The 19,446-nt window shown below is 44.7% G+C and overlaps 1 protein-coding gene across 1 annotated transcript in view; it reads left to right on the top strand.

Annotated features, from left to right (window-relative positions):
- crim1 (cysteine rich transmembrane BMP regulator 1 (chordin-like)) overlaps positions 1–19,257 on the top strand; it is a 31,733-nt gene extending 12,476 nt beyond the window's left edge. Inside the window, exons 4-15 of the mRNA XM_041060224.1 lie at positions 63–305; positions 3,637–3,816; positions 6,360–6,563; positions 7,446–7,574; positions 7,947–8,100; positions 10,470–10,591; positions 11,690–11,908; positions 13,223–13,438; positions 14,584–14,805; positions 15,631–15,759; positions 16,205–16,383; positions 16,758–19,257. Coding sequence (XP_040916158.1) covers positions 63–305; positions 3,637–3,816; positions 6,360–6,563; positions 7,446–7,574; positions 7,947–8,100; positions 10,470–10,591; positions 11,690–11,908; positions 13,223–13,438; positions 14,584–14,805; positions 15,631–15,759; positions 16,205–16,383; positions 16,758–16,952 — 2,192 coding nt within the window. The 3' untranslated portion in view covers positions 16,953–19,257. The remainder of the gene's footprint in view (positions 1–62; positions 306–3,636; positions 3,817–6,359; positions 6,564–7,445; positions 7,575–7,946; positions 8,101–10,469; positions 10,592–11,689; positions 11,909–13,222; positions 13,439–14,583; positions 14,806–15,630; positions 15,760–16,204; positions 16,384–16,757) is intronic.
- Positions 19,258–19,446: the final 189 nt, after the last annotated feature.

The raw sequence follows: 19,446 nt of genomic DNA, 5'->3' as shown, positions 1-19,446 counted from the left end.
CTGTTTGCTGCTTGACCGCCTACATCTTAATGGGAACATGCATCTGTATCTGTGTTTTTCAGAGGAGCTGAGGTGTGCCGGAGTGACCTGTCCTGCTCTGCAGGTGCCCTCCTGCCCCCACGGTTCAGTCCTGACAAAGAGTTACACGCCCCCTGCTGGTTGCTGTCCCTCCATACCTCCCCAGTGCACTTGCGACCTCCGTGCTTGCCACAAGCCTCAGTGCCCAAGCGGACAGCGAGCCGTGCCCCTCAGCCAGGCCAGCGGTCAGCCAGGAGACTGCTGTGATGTCTTTGAGTGCCAGAAAGGTGATTACACTGAGCTGCACACCGCACAGTCTGTTTCGATTGGTCTCCCACTGAGGGTAGCAGTGGCACAGTTAGTGTGAGATTCATCGCCTTTGAGGAGGTAATTATTTTGCGCAGAGTAAGGCTTTCCTCCCTGCTGACCAAACGTCCACAGATGAAAAGAAAAGTTGCTGATTGGATAATTACTGTGGGGCTGTTTATCAGGCTTGACCGATGCCTCCCAGGGTGGCATGGTTCCAAGACATTTTTTCAGGGGTGTAGCCGCAAATATTTATCTTGCTGAAAGGGATATTAAATATAATGGGTCTTTGGAAGCAGATGGCTCGTCTGAAATGTGCTTGTGCACCAATTTCTCGCCAGGTGAGAAAGAGACATAAGAAGTACAGGAAAAGAGAAACAGGAGAGGGAAGATGTTGCTCACACACAGGGAGACTTCACCGCTCTCTGTCATGGCCCAGAGGCAACCAGAAGAGTCAGGAAGGCAGGGAGGGGACCTGCGGTATTGGTGTGTTTACTCTACGCTCCCAACAAATATTCGCTGTTTTACCAACAGAACAAATTCCCATTCTGGCCCCTCCACATGTATAAATGAGCGCCGTGTCCCGGAATTAATGGACTTAACGAGCCCAGTGACCAGAAAAGTGCTTAGGCTACGAATTTGCTCAACAGAAGTGCAGTGTCAAAGGGTTCCTGTCTGGTCACACATCCAAAGGGAAAAGGTTCAACAGTTCATTGATGGGAATGCTTTTTATGTGCTCCAGTCTGCCAGTGGGGAGGGTAATCGAGTCCGGCAGGCCAGCGGGGGCTGAATGGCAGCCGTGGGGGCCATGGGATCAGTGTTTTGATAACAAGTGTCTGCTGCTCTTTGCGCCTGGGGCTTGATGCCTTTTGTGCTGCCCCCACCGTCTGTTAGGCCTGCATGACTGCGCGCCGTGTCAGAAAGCTCCACAGACAGGGACATGGACAAGGACACGCACTGGGCCCCCTAGCCACCTCCCCAGTCCAGCAGTGGCCCCCCAAAGCACTAGCTACAAACACCGTAACTTGCACGTATAAGCTCCATCTTGCTTTCAAATACCATACCTAACCTGTAATGGAACGCACTTTAACACGGGCCCCCATTGTCTCTGATTGTCAGGCTTGGACTGATTAACTTGTTTCCATTGCCCACTTGGCGGTGAGCTCATATTTAGCTCGGGTCAGTGTGTGCCGTGACAATAGGCCCCACCTGTGTGTTTTGGCGTCCATCGACTATAGACTCTTTCCACTGTTGGCTGGAGAGCAGCTGTATCTGTGTGGCAGAGCAAACCTGGCAGCACCGTCCTGACCTGACGTCATCTGATGTTACAGATGACCGTGTTGGATCTTGTTTGGCTGCGGTCTGGTGTTTATCAACACTTAAGCTGGCACACATTCTGTATATGTCCCCCTGCAGTCAGCCCTGGATTCAGAGTAGGTTTCAGGACTGCTTGTGCTCTTTTGAGATTTACGCCAGTGTTGAGCAATAAGGCTGAGATCACCACACTAATCGTTCTCCGGGAGCTCAGCTTGAATTTGTTATAAACATGCAGAGGTCATGTCCTTGAACACTGATGAGTGGTTATGTTAGTGACATAAGTTAAACTCATGTTTCCACACTGTCAGCTGATATTCTGAACTAATCGAGAGCATCACTGTAAAGCTGATTTTAATAAATCCCATCATTATTCTTCTGTCAAAGTCATGTTGCCCACAGTGGTTTTGCTTTATTTTCTTGTAAACCACAAGAAGCGCCAGTATGACAGTCCATTATGAATTATTTAGACAGGCTTAGGGTCAATGTTTTACGGCCCATCCATCTCCACATCCAATCCTCACCTCAATTTAGAGAAGACTGAACATCACAAAGCATGACTGGAATTTAGACTCTGTGCCGCAAGTTGTTTTAGGGATTACCATTAACAAACACTGCGGAAATCACATGTGAGCATCCCCTCATGTGACTTCCTATTGCTTCTGTGAGCGTTAAAAAACGTTGCCGTGCCTTTTGATTTCGGCCAGCTAAAGTACTTATTGCATTTTCTCTGCTTGGTTTTGCTGCACGCAAAGCAGGGCGGCAGGAAAACTGAGCGAGAGAGGAAGAGGCAGAAAGAATGGAACAGAGAGAAAGCAGAGGAAGAGAATAAAAGATGAACAAATCCCCTCTCTACTTTCAACTCAGTTGGCCCACCTGCTTTTTATTAGAGTGCAGCACTGGTTGTCGGGAGGCATGGGGTCATCTGCGCAGACGCTTTGAGTCTGCACTCAAAGGTATGGCGTACAGATGCCGCCGTAACCTCCGCTCTCATTTATAGAAACCGCTGGCCCCACATCTGCTTGCATCTGTGCAATACATTAACCCCCTTAACTAGTGTAGCTACTACTCCACAAGTCTGGAGACTTTCTTACATAACCACATTGCCTCACTTCCCTCATGTTGGAGTGTGTTTGATTAGAAGTTACTGTGTGGTTATTTAAGATCGTTTTATGTTGAGTCACCCAAGCCACTGTGGTACATTTGAATGTGTGATGTAGTACAAGCACTGAGATGTCATGCTGTAATCTTCCTGTTGCTTTGGTCGCAAAACTAGCATCATTAACTTTGACTGATTGATCACATTTGTTTCCGTTTGCAGAAATTGCAACCGGATAAGAAGTTACTATAGCGATCAGACCTTTGTTTTCCGACAGTGCTGTAACAGTTTGTTTCGTAGCAGGGGGAAAGCTGTTAAAAGAGGTTCTAAGTGCTTGGATGCTCTCGGAAGAGGCAGGCCAGAGCATTGATTCACTCCACCTGCCACCAGCACACTGGGCCCAGATTCTGCCAAAATCCTCAGACCCACTACTGTTTTCTTTTAGTCTGCGCTGCAAGAGTCCAGCGCCTTTTCGAGACTTGATAGATCCCTGTGAAATCCCCCCCCCTCGTGGACTTGGCTTCATTGCTTGATGAATGCCATTCCACCTTGCAGGCTTAACCTCAGCCATCAGTGTCTACCTCAGCACCATTTGCTTAAGATAAACATTTCCATCAATAGCAGAAAACGAATGGATGTTTATGAATTTGTAATTGATTGTATACAGTAGCGATAGCCTCTCACTGATCAAATTTGACATTTGTGATGAAAACTGCATTTTTCTGTCATATAGTCATGAGGAGAACGTTTCTGGTGTTAATCCCTGGCAAATGTGAGGACACCTGACACAGCACAGTGCCCTCATTAGTCAGCGCAGGGTGTGTTAAGCATTATCATCCCCACTTTAAGTTTAATGTTAACGGCATTGGTCTGATTCCAATTCTTCTTCTTGTCCTTAGTCTCTCCCAAGTGTGTCCACAATGGGAAGGAGTTCTCCGAGGGAGAGGTGTACCGCATGGACCCCTGCTGGCTGTGTCAGTGCCGAGGAGGAATCTCCTTCTGCTCCAAGGCAGAGTGCGCTGAGCTAGACTGTGAAAACTTCTACATTCCTGAGGGCGAGTGTTGCCCCGTCTGCATAGGTACCAGTGTTTTACTTGTTTTGCTGAGATATGGCTACTTAATTCATTCATTTTGCCGAACATGACACTGGTAAAATGAGGAGATTCTGATTTACACTAATGTTTTTGAGCTTTAAGCCACTGGTGATGTGACAAACCAAAGGCCTGTGTGTCTGGTTGGCAGAGTGATATCAAAATCCACCTTACCTGACACTTGCCTCCAATGACCCTACCTTAATGGCTTCCTCATATAACCTGCTTCCACAGTTGTTAACATACCTGGCATACAAGAGGCACACTAAAGAGCCAGCCGGGGGATTCATTTCCACTAGGGAGACTTAAGAACATAAAAACCCTCTTTCAGAGTGTACCGCTTGGCTTTGTAATATCTGGCTCTGGCTTAATAGTGGGGACCCACTCGCAAAAACACATGCGCTCAAAGCCAGGTAGGGAGCTCTGATACGTGCACTTTGGATTGTTAAAAAATGGGGTTGCAGCGCATATGGCAACCACATTTCAGTCTGCCAGAAACCTGTGGATGGAGACAGTAGCCAGCTTTGGCTTCTGCCTGCGTGGCTACAGTTGATCCGGCGCATGAGAGAGGGAGAGGGAGAGAGAGAGAACAAGGCATAGAGCAAGACTGCAGAGGAGATCATGTTAGGTCAGTGTTCCAGGTACACCTGGAATGTGCAGGCATTTAGATGGTATGGAATGCTTTCATCTTTTTCTTATGGAAAGCTGCTCATAGTTACTGCATGGCTCACTCCAAAGAACATTGGCTTTAAACTTTTAAATGTGGATTAAAAGACAGATTGAAGGTTACCTGGTTGTGATTACACTTAAAGGTGTACTAATCAATATTTCAGTATTACAATGGAGCAGTGTGAAGGGGTTACTTTGTAATGATAAACCCACAGAGACTGATCTCTGCAGTTCTCCTCACCTCCTCAACTTTAGCTTCTTTCAACTAATGGTTTTGGTTTTACAGCCCACAGCTTTACTACTTTTTGCATTGCTTACAGCCGGGGCAGGCAGCTGCTTTTATCAAAGCACTGAACATCAGACAATGTTAGTGACTAGTAGAGCATTTGGCAGCTGAAGATATTTCTGTCAAGAGTTGGTGGAGACCAAAAACAGAACATTTGGACTTGGAAACACAAGACTTAAATGCTAATTTTGCTGTATGTCTGTTAGATGTGTTAAATAACAGGTCAATGCTGTGTTTTCAGCCAGTCCTAAGCCAAAAACTGTAATAAATTCTGGTTTAATTAAGAAGTAACTTACTAGAAGAATCTTGGTAGTCAATTATTACATCAAGATATGGCAAGCTTGAAGTGAATTTACTTGAAAATGGAAGCTTGATAGCATCTTTCATACAAGACTTTAGACTGCATCAGTCTACTGCATCAGTTTCAGTCATTCCTATTTTAATCTGTTTCTCACAGGTCTCCCACCTTCATGGAAGTGAAATGCTAAAATCCTGGAGTGACCCTTTAAAGTTTCATTAAGAGGTTCAAAGTATAGCACATGTAAGGTGCGCACAGTGAGAGAGGGTGAATAGAAGAGAGAAAAAGACATCCCATTCAGGTTAATCACAGCCAGATGTATGAACCTTCAGCAGCCAAAACTCAGCTGGGATCAGGCTGGGCAAATAGGACTCCTGTGCAGAGTATACAACACCCATTCTCCCTCTGACACACATTCAGTAAGCCGTGCAGAAATATGTACACACCTTCCTTTGTTTCACACTGACACACAGAGAAAATGCAGAGACCACCCTCTAACCTCTGTTGCCAATAAACAGCGTAACAAAAACATTTCAAACTGTTCATAGCAAGTGGAAAAGAAAAAGACTTCCACAACTGGGCTCAGGCACAACACATCACCTCAAGCTGAGCAGAATGGCTGCGCAGATTGGCTTTTAAACTGTCAAACTTTATGGTTCCTACTAATGACTACAGATCTGACATTTTTTAAAGTGCTTTCTTTGCCTTGCAGTGAGATTTATGGTTTCAAATGTTGACCTAGCCTTTGACCTTCGGGGTCAAAGGCTAGGATGAGTTTAATCACATGGATGAGTTTAATCTTTTAGCGAAAAGATGGGTGGACACTATGGAGACCAGCAGTTATGAATGTCATCACCCTTGCTGTGTTTCTAATTATTAAATCTCCCTCAGGACGACACAGCAATATCCCAAACCTCCTCTGTCTCGTTTCAACTTAATTCCCTACGTATGTTGTTCCAAAGCCAAGGGCCTCTCCCCACTTATAAATGTAAATAACTCATCTAAATTCAAACACGTTCTCTCCATAGCTCTTGATAACAAGCTAGTATCCATATCTTGTTAGCTCCCTCATGGAGTATCCTGCTTCCTTCAGCTCTGCTCTCACTCTGTCTCCTGTTAATTCAGTTATAGTAGAGGATGTAGCATATGATACATGGGACTGTAGTCTAGGGTTTAAATTCCATTCATGGTAGCCAAACCAAACTATACATGTGACTTAGCTAAGAATCAGATCAAAGATTATCCTCTTGCCTAATCTGTCTCTGGCTTTCCTCTCAGATGTGGAGTTACTGTCTATGGACAGCACTAAGGCCAGTTGCTGGGTGAATAATAAGCTGCGAGCTCACGAGGAGCAGTGGAAAGAGGACGACTGCACCTTCTGCCAGTGCGTGGATGGAGAACCTCACTGCACGGCCATGGCCTGCAAACAGAGCTGCCAAAACCCCGTTAAGATCCCTGGAGAGTGCTGCCCTTTCTGTGAAGGTATTGAGAGTTGTGTTGGACTTCAAACCTTATCTTTTATATTTATCATATCAGCTGTACGGCTTATATCTGTATGAAGTACACATTGGCCCACATACCACATGTAGGAGGCTCCTGTGGCCCCGCAGCTTTGCTACAGAGGCCATGTCGCCATGGGCTCATTAAAGGGGAGGCCACAGAGCATTCTTCAAGCTGCAGGGTTCTTTGTGTGCCTTTATTACCCTTGCCCGCCAAAATGAGACCCACCTGTGTGTGCGAGGCTGCGGCGTGCTTTTAACGCAGGAGGCTGCATAATTGAAGTGATCCTTTTTTTTTTTTTCTTTTTTTTTGTGAGCGTAATTAGTTACAGCTCGTTGGGCTGCTCCTCCCACTGAACGTGGCGAGAGATGTTTGACGGGAATAGCTATGGTGCTTGAGTGTGTGTTGTCCTCTTTTATTGTGGCTTCTCAATAAAGCTGGCCCTGATTCAAGGCGGTCTGGGCAGTGCCAGAGTCTGACTTCAGTCCAGAGGACACTCTATTATTGTCACTGGCAGTCCTAGACCTAAAACATTGGACACATTCAACTTATTAATGGGAGACAGTTCCACACAATAAGAGAGAGGTATAATCCCCCTTACAGTGCGACCCACCCTGGTGTAATTGCTCTACATTTATCTGTAATTACTGTTTACTCCAAAATAAGAGCAGTGTAAATAGGTAGCTATTACAGTTGGCGCAAAAAGCATAGATGGAGTATTACATCTGAGGAGACCCTAACACACATACTGTATGTAAAACCAGAAAGAATTCATAAAGGGATTGTTTGTTCTTTGTTGTATACTTTGAATACTGCTGCTCTCATGCAAAGTTCTAACCCTCCATGTTTTCTTTTGTTCTCCAGAGCCTTCCTACGAAACTGTTAGCCCCATGCTATGTCCTCCTCTGGAAAACTGCTCCCTGTCAGGGAATGACTGCCCCTATGGCTTCCAGCAAGACAAAAATGGATGTCTTCTCTGCCAGTGCTTGAACAGTAAGTTTGACCGAAAGGGTTAAAAGTTTCAGGGGGACTGACTTGCAGAAGCATGAACATGATACATTTCCTTTGACATGCTGCTTCTTGCAGTTTTGCATGAAAGTGGTGGACATACAAACAGTTTACCTGTTTTCTCATGCTCATGTTAAAAAAAAATAATAATAAAACATCTCATCTGCAATCTGCGGTTTTGACAGCCATAAAGACATGTTCATATCCATCACCACTTATTTGCATCCATGGCTACAGTCTTTGCAAAGTTCTCTGTCACAGGAATGTTCCTGTGAGCAGCCCCTTAGCAACTCATGCCTTTGCCTTTGATGGATTGTTGTGCCCATGATCAGGTGACCTCTCCCTCAACTCTTTCAGATGACTCCTGCCCTGAACTGGGAAAATACTGTTCCCTGCAATGCCCAATGGGATACGAGAGGGATGATTTTGGCTGTGAGGTGTGTGAGTGCAGCATCCCCATGCCCAAGTGCCGACCTCTGACCTGCACTAAGACCTGCCCCTATGGATATGTGTAAGTACACCCAGTGACCCCTGATGATGATGTTTATCCTTCAAGTATATCTACACTCATTTGTCAGCCCTGTTTAAAGGCATCTGTGGCTGTCAGTGACATAACATGCAGATACATGAAGAGACTATACTCATTCTCAGGAGACAGAAAAATGTGGATAGCAGACTTTGGAAGTAAAGAGTGATCAGTTTGATAATGAGGAGTGTACAACGTGGAACATCTGTGCGTTAAAAGGGTTTACTTTTCATAGATTCCATTAATAAAGTCATTCTCACGCAGTCACCTTCTGCATCTTAAATCGCTATGGCTAAATAGGAAGCACACTACTTACACTATCAGGTGATGCTTAGAGGCCAGCTCCTGTTTGGTCATGTTCAAAAGGAAACACAACAAGCTATTGCAACTGTAGGTTGGCAACCAAGATCAAAGGGCCTACCTTGGTGGCCGATCTCAGGTCTCTAAATCTGTGTGTGCATGTTTGTGTGTGAGTAATTCACTGTGAGGTCCACACCGGCCTCTCAGCCCCCTGCAACTCCTCTCCTCCTAATCCCATTTAACCCAATCAAACATCTGGAAGTGCTCTCTACTGGGAGGCTTGGTCCCCAGGCACTGCTCTCATTTCATAAATCATCGCCCCGTCTCAAAACAACGATCAAATACACATCATGACAAAAGCAGCCTTTATGAAACGTATACAGTTGGGATTCTTTTGGTATCTCAACCATGCTCTCTGGAGCCACGGCCCAAGATGGGCCCGATATGTCTGCTTAGGATGCCAGAGGAGAGGAGAGGGGATGAGGGACATCCTGTGGGGAAAAGAGGAGCAGGAAGTCCTGGCTTTATCCTTCATAAGCAGATGTTTAAGTCTAGCCTCAGAAGTCTGAAATCCTGTGAGAGCTTGCCAGCCTTACAATACAGATCTGTCTTCTCACACAGGACCCCTGCATGCAGCCGCCACAGAGAAACAGAGGACATTCTCAGGGTGGTTCTTACGCCTGCCATTGTGTTTTTATGGGACACCGGTGCGTTTTCCATCCTTCATAGCTCAAAATCATCACTGTGACCATACGGGTCATGAATGGCATTCTTCTGGCCATCACGGTTGCGGCGCACTGGAAATTGTGCCGAGCCAGCAGCCCCAGGGGCTTCGAGGGCCCCCCAGTGCCCCCCCCCCCCCCCCATCCCAGGCCCCTGTATCCCCCTGGAGCCCAAAGCACTGCTTGGCATTCCACACACCATCTTTAAACAAAGCCTTGCTCTAAGGTCGCAGCACTCTCTGTCTCTGTATTTGTACAGTGAGGCACTGGCCGAGCCCTCACAGTGTTGTTTCAAAAGCTGTTATTGCTGTTTCAGCATAGATAGGGTCCTGTGTTTGCTGAGCCTGACATGCTCACGGTCCACTTTACAGGACACGGCACTGCTCATGGGTTCGAGGGCTTCTTTCGTTTATGTCTCCCCGGAAGATGAAGATTAATAGAGTAATTACCCCAGCCAAATGAGGCCACTGCTTCATAAAATAGGTATCATCAGTTACCTGGAGGGAGAGACAGAAAGGGAGGCTAAGTGTCTGAGAGGGGATGAACAAGAAAGGGAGGGATAGAGAGGGAGCTGAGAAGGTGAGAAGTGTAGATACAGGTCATTCTTTCATCTGGGTTTTGACAGTTTATCAACCTGCAGCTCATCCATGTTTTATTAGGCAGATAATTGGATCCAAGTGGTCTATTTCCAGCCTCTGCAGCTTCTGCCCTTTGTACCACTCTGTATGAGAGGGTGTCTCTTTTACACTGCTTTGGTCTGACAACGGGACTCAAAGTTTCTTTTCCGCCTGGCTTAGTAAAATTGTAACTTTATTTTTTACAAATCAGACATCAGCTTATACATGGCCATCAGAAAACACTATCTGTATTTCTTTCCTTTTCTGTACTCCCCAGTCTGCATGCCTACATCAGTTCTTGCCTTGGGTGCTCTCATGTGTCCATAAAAGACTTTTGGAGCAATAAGGATGGCAACAGTTTGAATTGAAAGCATCTGAATTGGTTCTAGATTGATTCTAGATTTAGTGCTTCGGGTTGGTATGATGTGCAAAACCACAGGGATCTCACGTGTTGGCCTTTTATTTGGCCTTCTTCAAAGGCAGCTAATACAGAAAAGGGAAAGTAGGTCCAGATGTTGATTATACCAGACTTGGGCATCTGGGTCTCAGTATCACAACACCACATTGCACCATAGACCTCTCTTCATCTTGGAGATATCCTCAATGTAAAGCAATTTTAAGCTCCATTTGAGCACAGTTGTTTACTTTCTAACATGCTCTTCAAATAACTGAGTTTTATCTGTGTGCTTTGTTGTGTGTGTTTGTTGCTCTGCAGGAGGAACAAGCACGGCTGTGAGATGTGCCGCTGTGTCAAGTGTCCCCCCTTCACCTGTGACAAACACTGCAGCGATGGCTATCGACAGAACCGCAAGGGCTGCTCCATCTGCATGTGCAAAGGTAACTGAGCTCCGCTGGGAATTTGATTTGAAGTTCAAATGACATGAACATATATTTTAGCAGTTGAAAGGGTACAGGGTGGAAGGAGAGCTCTGTTAGCAGAATTGAATTTGTGCTGCGAAGCTGCAGCTTTGATTTCCTGTGACCTTTTGCTGCTCTGCTGTGGAGACTTTTCTGTCTGCTTGTTTTGGTTCTTGTTGGTGTTTAGCTTTATCCAGGGGCTGTGTGTGCAGCTCTAATTAGATCCCCTCAACCCTTAAGTTGAAAGCAAGCACGCAGATGCCATATTTATGCTCTGCCGCATTTTATGTGATGTGTTTATTTTGCCAGTTTAGCTGTATTATAAATATGTCAGGCTCAAATATACTTATGGTTTTCTTGTATAGTGAGGTGATCAGTGGAGCTGGCTCCTCGTCTCCACAAACAGTCATACACATACACACACACACATACACACACAGACCAGCACCTACTGCAAATAAACCGCTGTTTACCTGATTTTAAAAGTCTTGGATCAGTCTCTCTGAAGACTGTTGAAATATTTAGGGGATAGGAAACTTTTTCTGGGAGTCTGTTTTTTTTAGAGCGCATGTTTTTGTAAGATTAAAAAAAAAAGTGAGAGAGAGAAGCGACATCAAAACATTTGCATGAACTGTGCAACATCATACAGTTCACTGTGTTCGGCTTGTACTGGATGCCTACAAGCTTTAAAAGCCATGCTGAGTCTAACACATGCTGGTGTATGTGTCCCTGACAAACGTTGTGGGAAAATGATTAAGTTTTATTTGTGGCTGGGTTATAAATTAATTATTGGAAAATAAATACGCAATAAAGGAAGATCAAATATTCCTGACTGGTGAATTCTCCAGTGTATGGAATCATAACCACTGAGCTCTCACTTTAGCCCTTAATGAAACTGGACCTAGGACAATAATATTGGCCCTTTTCACTATAAATCTTGTGCTTAATGAAATTTACACAGTGAATTTACAAGGCTTCTTGCCTTAGAAAGAAGCTTTTTGATTTTTTTTTGCACGGCTATTCCACAATTCCATAGCCACCCCAATAATGTCTACACTTTCATGCTTGTGTCTCCAGAAAGTGGCCATGTCCCAAGCACCACTGCTCTGGCCCCAGTCCCCAACTATTGCCTTACCTCCAACGGGCAGCGATACGAGGAAGGTGATGGCTGGCATGACGGCTGTCGTGACTGCTACTGCCATTCTGGACGGGAGATGTGTGTTCTCATTTCCTGCCCGGTACCCAGCTGTTCTCATCCAGTCGTAAGGCCGGACCAGTGTTGTCCCACGTGTGAGGGTATGTGCCTGCAATTTAAACATGATTTTATTTCATATCCACTATTAAAGGATAATTCCTGGTTTTTATTTTTTACTAGTTTTGGTCATCATTCCTATTGGTAGTAATACGCCGACTTAAGTTAATGCGTATGAGTATGGTGACACTGCTCAAAGGAAGTGTGAGGGGACAAGAGACACAAGCCAATCAGACAGGTTTTAAACAAACTTGTTTGGAAGAGTAAATGGAGGATGTTATAATTACTCCTCCATCCACTACAGTTTACAGACCGACTTTGTGGTTCCCCTGCTGACCATAAATGACGTAGCTGCTCACGCACCATTTTCTTGTGCAATGAGGGATTATGTCAACTTTATGGGTGTGCTCACTTTAAATCATGACTTCATAAAAGCAGTCCTGCTGTGTTTCCAGATCTCAACATTTATGTCTTATGAGTGCAGTGTCATCACAACCAATAAGAATAATGTCCAAATAAGGCTTAAGTTTTAATACAGTGGAATAATCCTTTAAAAGATATATTTTGGCTTAATTGGCTCAACTTGAAAATTCTCACACCATATTGAATCAACAATCAATATATCCATTTGTTTCAATTATAACAAAGCTTTAGGACTCAGTCGGTTACTTCTTCAGAATCAGTTGCACTTAGGTCACATGCGTCCTTGCTTGCGTGTGCACACACACACATCTGGCACTACACAGTACACAGTCCCCTAACAGCTCTCTCAGGCGAGTTTGGGATCATTAGCTAGCTTTTAGGCCTTTACACTTGCGGGCCACTTAAACTTGCAAACAGTCTCTGTCTGTTTCTCTAAAAATGGAAGGCACACTGTTCCACGCCCACACTTTTTTATCCACAACCATCCAACTCATGCGTGATATTTTTGGAGGAGTGACTCAGTTGGCTGTTCAAATATTTAGGAGTGAAAGAATGTCTACAACTTTTCAGAAGCTACGCACACTTTGCAGTCAGGGGACAACAGGCTAACTCGTTGCAGATGTCTTCTACTCTGCTGGACAGAAAGATGTTTTCAAATAAGCGAGTGTCAAAACACAACTTGGACACCACCCTACACTGCCCGAGGCTTCTTTTTAATGGACAGTGGTCTCCGGTGCATCCGTATTCTAGTAACCATTGACTGTTTACTCTCTCAAGACCTTTGTTTCCCTTCATTGCATAACATTTATCGTTAAATGTCCTGAATGAATGGACATTTGTTTGGCTCTGAAAACAGACGAGAATGTGAATTTGACAGCAGAACACACACGTGACTGCCTCCATTTTTTTTTTCCCTGCCTCCTCTTTTACTGTAGATGAGTCAGGCAGCGGTCAGCCAGAAGGGATGGACATGGTGGTGTGCAGGGCACCTGGAGGGGAATTTTACGTGGAGGGGGAGACCTGGAACCTGGACGAGTGCACACGCTGCACCTGCAGGAAGGGACGTGTCCTGTGCGACACCGAAGTCTGTCCTCCTGCTCTCTGCCAGACACCGATAAGGAACAAGGACACCTGTTGCCACGTGTGCCCAGGTAACAGAAAAAAAGGCCAGGAAACGGTAGTTTTAGAAAAAAAAAAAAAAAATCAAAACGTTTCAGGCTAACGAAGGGGTTGTCAGATGCTGGGGTCATTGGTAAAAATGTTTTGAACGTGCTATCAGCATGTGGGTTTGGAAGCTCTTGCACGTTGCACTCTGTCAGGCAGTTTTATGTCAGGCACACAGGCTCATAAAGAAACCAGCCAAGACCGGTTGGGTTTACATAGTGATCCTCCAGGCAGGCAGGCAGCACATGTGGACTCCTTTCACCCAGCAGCCCACACCGGAGGTTCATCTAACTCTCCCATTGCTGAACAGGCAAGAATGTAACTAATCTCACTGAATCTGTGCTGTTCCTATGGTTATGGGAATATACTCAGACACAAATGTCAAGGCAAACACAAAAGCGCACGCATATTTTATTTACATCTGCACCCAAACACTCAAGCCTCTCTCATACACTTTAAAACAACATATCCAAAGCACTCCCAAGCATGAGGCCCACAAATCAGCAATGCATGACTGCGCCTGAGAGCTGCTCCTTGAGAATGCCGTCCCCGCCTTATCGCTGCATCTCCCCCCCTCACAAAAGCAGATTGTCAGAGGCCAGCCTTTGATATATGTATGGGCCTGGTCACCAGGAATGTGGGAATAAGACACATCTCACTGACAGGCCCTGTGATGTATGGGTACAGTAGGGTAGGGCCGTGTGTACATGTTAACTACTAGTCTTTGGTCATGAGAAAGCCATAGATCTCAGGCCTGCCGGGGTCAGAGAGAGATGACAGAGCGAGATAAGGTCTGAGACCGAACTGACATCTGCCATATGGAGTCACTTAATGTTTATGTTTAACATACAGTAAAGCATCTTATCTTGTACGCCACTCTAAAGACCCTGTAACCTTTGTGGATTGAGATGTTACACAGTACAGTTGAATGCAGGAGTCATGTGCAAGCAGGCCTCTCCATGTAGTTACATACAACTCAGACTAAATTTTCCCTGTAGCTCTAACCTTACATTACCAAATCCTATTAAGTTAAAAAAAAAAAAAAAAAGAGGCTGGAAAACAGCTCCATGTCTTACCTAAACCTTTGCGTATTTGCATGATTAACCCTATTTATACCTGTGTGCAACCACAGAGGAGACACTGAGCCCCTTGCTGCCAGTGAACAACAGCCAGCAGGAGTACTGCATAACCAGCGATGGAGACGTGCTGCTGGCTGGAGACTCCTGGAGGGCGAACGCCTGCACCAGCTGCACCTGCAACAACGGCACCATTCAGTGTTTCTCTCAGCGCTGTCCGGCTGCCAACTGCAGGGTGCCCGTCTTACGCAAGGGCCAGTGCTGCCCACACTGTCTCGGTGAGTATTTTGGTTTGTCTCAATATAAAGACAATTCTGACTTGTGACAAAGTTGCCGTTAGACAGGAGTATTTTTATTGCACAAAAAAATAAATAAAAAATTGAGTTTGTACATACTAAATGTGGTTTAGATTGCACACTAAAATGGTGGTTTTATGTAACGCTTCCTCGTGCTGAGAGGAACTGTCAAAGTTGTGCAAAACTGCCATTCTTTAAATAACAAGTGTTACCACTGCAACGAGGCACAGCCTGTTGTCGGGAAAGTTATAATTCATAATGCTACATGCCAAAAACAGGGAGTTAACTGAGAAAATGCTGGTTTCCAGGCTGAGTGTGTGTGTATATGTGTTTGTTCATTAGACCTAGCCACTCTGGCGCTACATGGGCAAACACGATCACTCGCAACAACATTCCATGTGACACACACACACGCCGTCCACTCAGAGCGAAAACATTCCTCGAGCATCCGCGCATTCACACGTGTTTCCTGTCCCCGGCTGAATCGGCCCGCAACACTCTCTCTCTGTGGCGGCACAGGAAAGCAAAGCTCCATGTCAGCTTTTCCTATAGAGGAAAACCTCAGCATAGGCTCCCATTGTTCACCCTGATATGTAGCCCTTCCACCGGGCCTTTTGTTTTTGTTATTTGCCCAGTGGAAAACAAGAGCTTTTTATGAAATGCCTTTACAGAGCGGTACAATGGAAGTTAAGAGGAGACTTCCTATGAACACAGCTTATCAACCGAGACACTAACTCACACTTAGATCTCTTTATACACTAGTCACATTGGTCGTATTGGTAATGGATCTTAATCCTGTCTTAACAGAAATTACAACGTCCGTGCCGGTGATAGTGTCTACCAGTGCCCCCAAGACAACAGTTGCAACAACTGCTACGGTGGAGAGTACGGTGTGGATCACCACTGTCACTGTACCGCCCATCATCGCTGAGACAGGTACCTTTCTTACTAAATCACCACCTAATCGGCCATCCCTCTGCACAGATAGCCAGTTAATGTCTTCATTACTCACCTCCCTACTCCCTTTAACACACTATGTGGTAGTAACCTCATCCTAATTATTTGGCTTCATTGCCATATTCTCCCTGCCAATCCCTGTGAGTGTTTATACTAATGAAGGGTGTTTGGAATGGCTTGATAGATTAGTGAAATGGTAACTAACTAAAACTATAATGATGAATGGACACTAACAGAACATGATCTCTCAAGACCTCCAGCGTGAATTTTTCAGCGTTGTGTTCTTTAGTGGGATATTTGTCACATGCTAAAGCAAAGATATACTGTTTTGAATTTAGCTTTAAAATATGAGCAGGATGCAATCATGACAAGTCTGCTCTGCTGGGATGGATGTCTAATATCAGTGTTGTCTTTGGCCCCTCAGACGAGCCAGGTTTGGGTGAGAATTACCCCAGCCAAACAGAGATGGCCCTCATCTACCAATCAGCTGCCTGGATCCTGGCAGGTCTCCTCTTGGCCATCATCATCTTCCTTATTGTGGCATTACTCATCAACAAGAAAAAGAAATGGGTGCAGATGTCCTGCTACAGTGCACCAAAGAAGGTGAGAGGCTACGTGTGAATCACATAAATCAGCTGATTGTGTTGAAGCACTGGATTAAAATGGTGCTAAATTAAGCAGAATCCCTCATATAAATAGCAGTGAGTGGAGTATTGATATGTGGATGGGCCATTAGGCTTAATGGAGTTTTCCTTTGCTCTGCACTTTCAACTGGAACAAGGTCATAAAATCTACTCTACCATGAAATCAGACAATTTGAGGGACTGTTTTCAGAAGTAATATTTTAACAAAAACAAGCCACTATAAATTAGCAAGCTTACATCAGTGTGTGTCACCTAAACCTCTGAACATGCTTTGATCTAACTATCATTTTTTGTTCTGTCCCCACCTCCCCCCATCCCCCTCTCCCTCCTTAGACGGTCATCCTAAAGAAGCATGTAAACAAGAACTCTGTGGTCTACATGGAGCCCTCCAAGGAGAACAAATTTCAGAATGTGAAGAACGACTGCGGCATCATCCACTTCTCTCCAGAAATGAGCTCCCCCTGTGTGGACAAGATGACCATCCCCAGGGCCAAGCTGAGCCTGGGCAACGACTGGACGTCGCGCTAACAAAAACAAACAAATAAATAAACCACACCACTCAGACTATACAGATCAGAGCTGTCCGGCACCTCCCGCTCTCTCTTACTGCTGTATCCAAGGTGATTATTGTAACTGTGCACACCTCAGGCACCACCACGCTCCCACCATTTTCTCTGTGTGACAGTCAAACCGAGGATGCTCTACAAGAGACAAACTGAGTGACCTCTGTTTCTTTTATCACCATGTCCATGTTCTTCTGTGTTTGGACCTTTGGGCGGAGTGAGACGCTGGGAGGTGGATGGACGGGTGAACATGCTAAAGGACCCAGCCACTCTGGGCTCTGCTTTAAAACAGAGAAGGGGGCAGCCAGAGGGGCTCCAGTGTCAGAATCAAACTTTGACTGTGAACATTGTAATATTACTTTTTATTTTTGCCTCCTTGGAAACTGGAACTTTGAGGCAGTGAGAGGAGCATATAAAGCTTTAGGACAGGGGTTTGGGCTGTAATTGAACGAGGACAGAGAAGATGCTGCCCCCCACCCCCACCCCCACCCCCACCCCCCCGAGTCCAGCAGTGCTTCATGGATGTAATCATTATCATCAGCAGGGGGGCCAAAGGAACTGATCATCTGTTTGGATCAAATTGAGTTCAGCAGCCAAATCAAGTCAGTGGGCTTAATATAGACCCCCAGATCCAGACCCCTGCTGTAGAATGTGTGGTTTCCATCTTAGTTTTTGTATATTTCTACAGTATTTGTACTAGTTGTAGTGTTGTTCTTGGCCACCTCTTGTTTTATTTTTTTTACATGGGTGCCTCCGTGGGGCCAGATTGAAACATTTTGAAAATGCCCGTCTAAACATCCCCCCCCCATTGAGTTCAGGAAGGGCACGCTTCTCATATAATAGCCTTGTTTCTACCTTCAAATGACCCAAGTCATTCCATTCAGAAAACCCACGACAACAAACCACAATTGTAGGAAAGGAAATATGCGAATTTGCTCTCTAAACTGCTGCGAAATACAGTAGCCAGTAATCTTCAGCTTTCCGCTCAGCCTCATCTGAACCAGACTCTTCTGGGAGGAATCAGCCCGTCAGTTGGACTTCATCATCTCAAAAATCGTAGTTGAGTTGAAGGTGAGGTGGAGCTGAGGAAGAATGTCATTTTACTGACTGCAGAGGAGACAAAATGGTGCCAGATGCTTCATCTGTGAGGAACGGCTTTGACACCATGTCTCACTTCACAACTTCATTCACAGCTCTGCGCGTGTGTGAGTGAGTGCGTGGAGCTACTGTTCACACCGAATGTTATTGATGGTTAGTAATAATTCTTTTTAAAGCCTTAATTCTATAGCCTTAATTCATTTTCTTTGTTGATATCTTGTTTTCATTTAATAACTGTGTTAGCCCATTATCAAGAAATCAGAAAACAGTAATTTATTCACCCATTATAAAGATGAACAGGTTGTGTTGTACAGTGTCACTGATGGTTCTCATCAGCTCTTCATATACTGGTGAATTATATAATGTGGGGACATAAGAGTTTAAGGGTAGCTTGTATGTAACTGTACATCGTGGTACACGTTACAACATCAGAGCACGTTAAAGAGACGTAGCACTTTTCTTTGGAGCTGGGTTTTTTTTTTTAAGAAAGCCCACTGCAGGATTCTTAGGGGGATAAAGGCCCTAATCAGGGATTTGATAGGGATATTAAGCATACCACTTAAACCACTCAAGTGAACACGCTGTTGCAGCTAGAGGCTCCACACCAATCTGATCAGTACGAGGGGAGAGGATGGAATCTGAGAAGCATTACGAAACAGACTGAGGTTTCATAGGAAAAAGGTTTTTGGATCAGAGTTCTCCATCCATTGCCAATTTCTCAATACAAAGACCATTCTGATGCCAAAACTGGTTGGAGACCAATTAATATTGAAGTGTTTTAGTAACGGTAGATTTGTGTCTGTTTGAATCATGACCATGTGCTTTAAAATGAAGAGGTTTCTGTAAAAGCTTACACAATTCTTTGTTCTTCTATGTGTAAAAAAAAAAAAAAAAGTAGTTTAAATTAGTAGGACAGAAGAGTACCTTATTTATTTTTTCACATAGCTTTATTTATTAATACTAAACTATAGTTTGAGATTTTTTTTTTTCCTTTTTGAAAAATGAACATTTGGTAGCCAAAGCTGCTGTACATTGTAGACCATTTACCATTTCTATCTGCCATATTCTATACAACCTTATTTATTTCACTGTTGCAGACCCTGTAAATATGTTTCCTAGATGATGAACTGTAACATTTACACTTATTTTGAAAAATAAATGTGTGAAACAAAGTGGCCTGCAATGGTGATACTTAAACTGGGTTGGAGGAGCAATCCCCTGGAGTGCAGTGATGTCACCCAACATGGTATCTGTTAGTGGGTTTTTTTTATTTCACTCACACATTCGCAGACTCATGCACATCTGGTCCTGGATTTCTCCTCCAAATGGGAATTTGTCTTCTCCTAGGTCCTTTAAATCTG

Source organism: Toxotes jaculatrix, chromosome 17 (assembly GCF_017976425.1).
Source record: "Toxotes jaculatrix isolate fToxJac2 chromosome 17, fToxJac2.pri, whole genome shotgun sequence".
Lineage (NCBI taxonomy): Eukaryota > Metazoa > Chordata > Actinopteri > Toxotidae > Toxotes > Toxotes jaculatrix.
The sequence above is the reverse complement of the archived record's forward strand: the minus strand, read 5'-3'. Positions and strand labels throughout refer to the sequence as shown.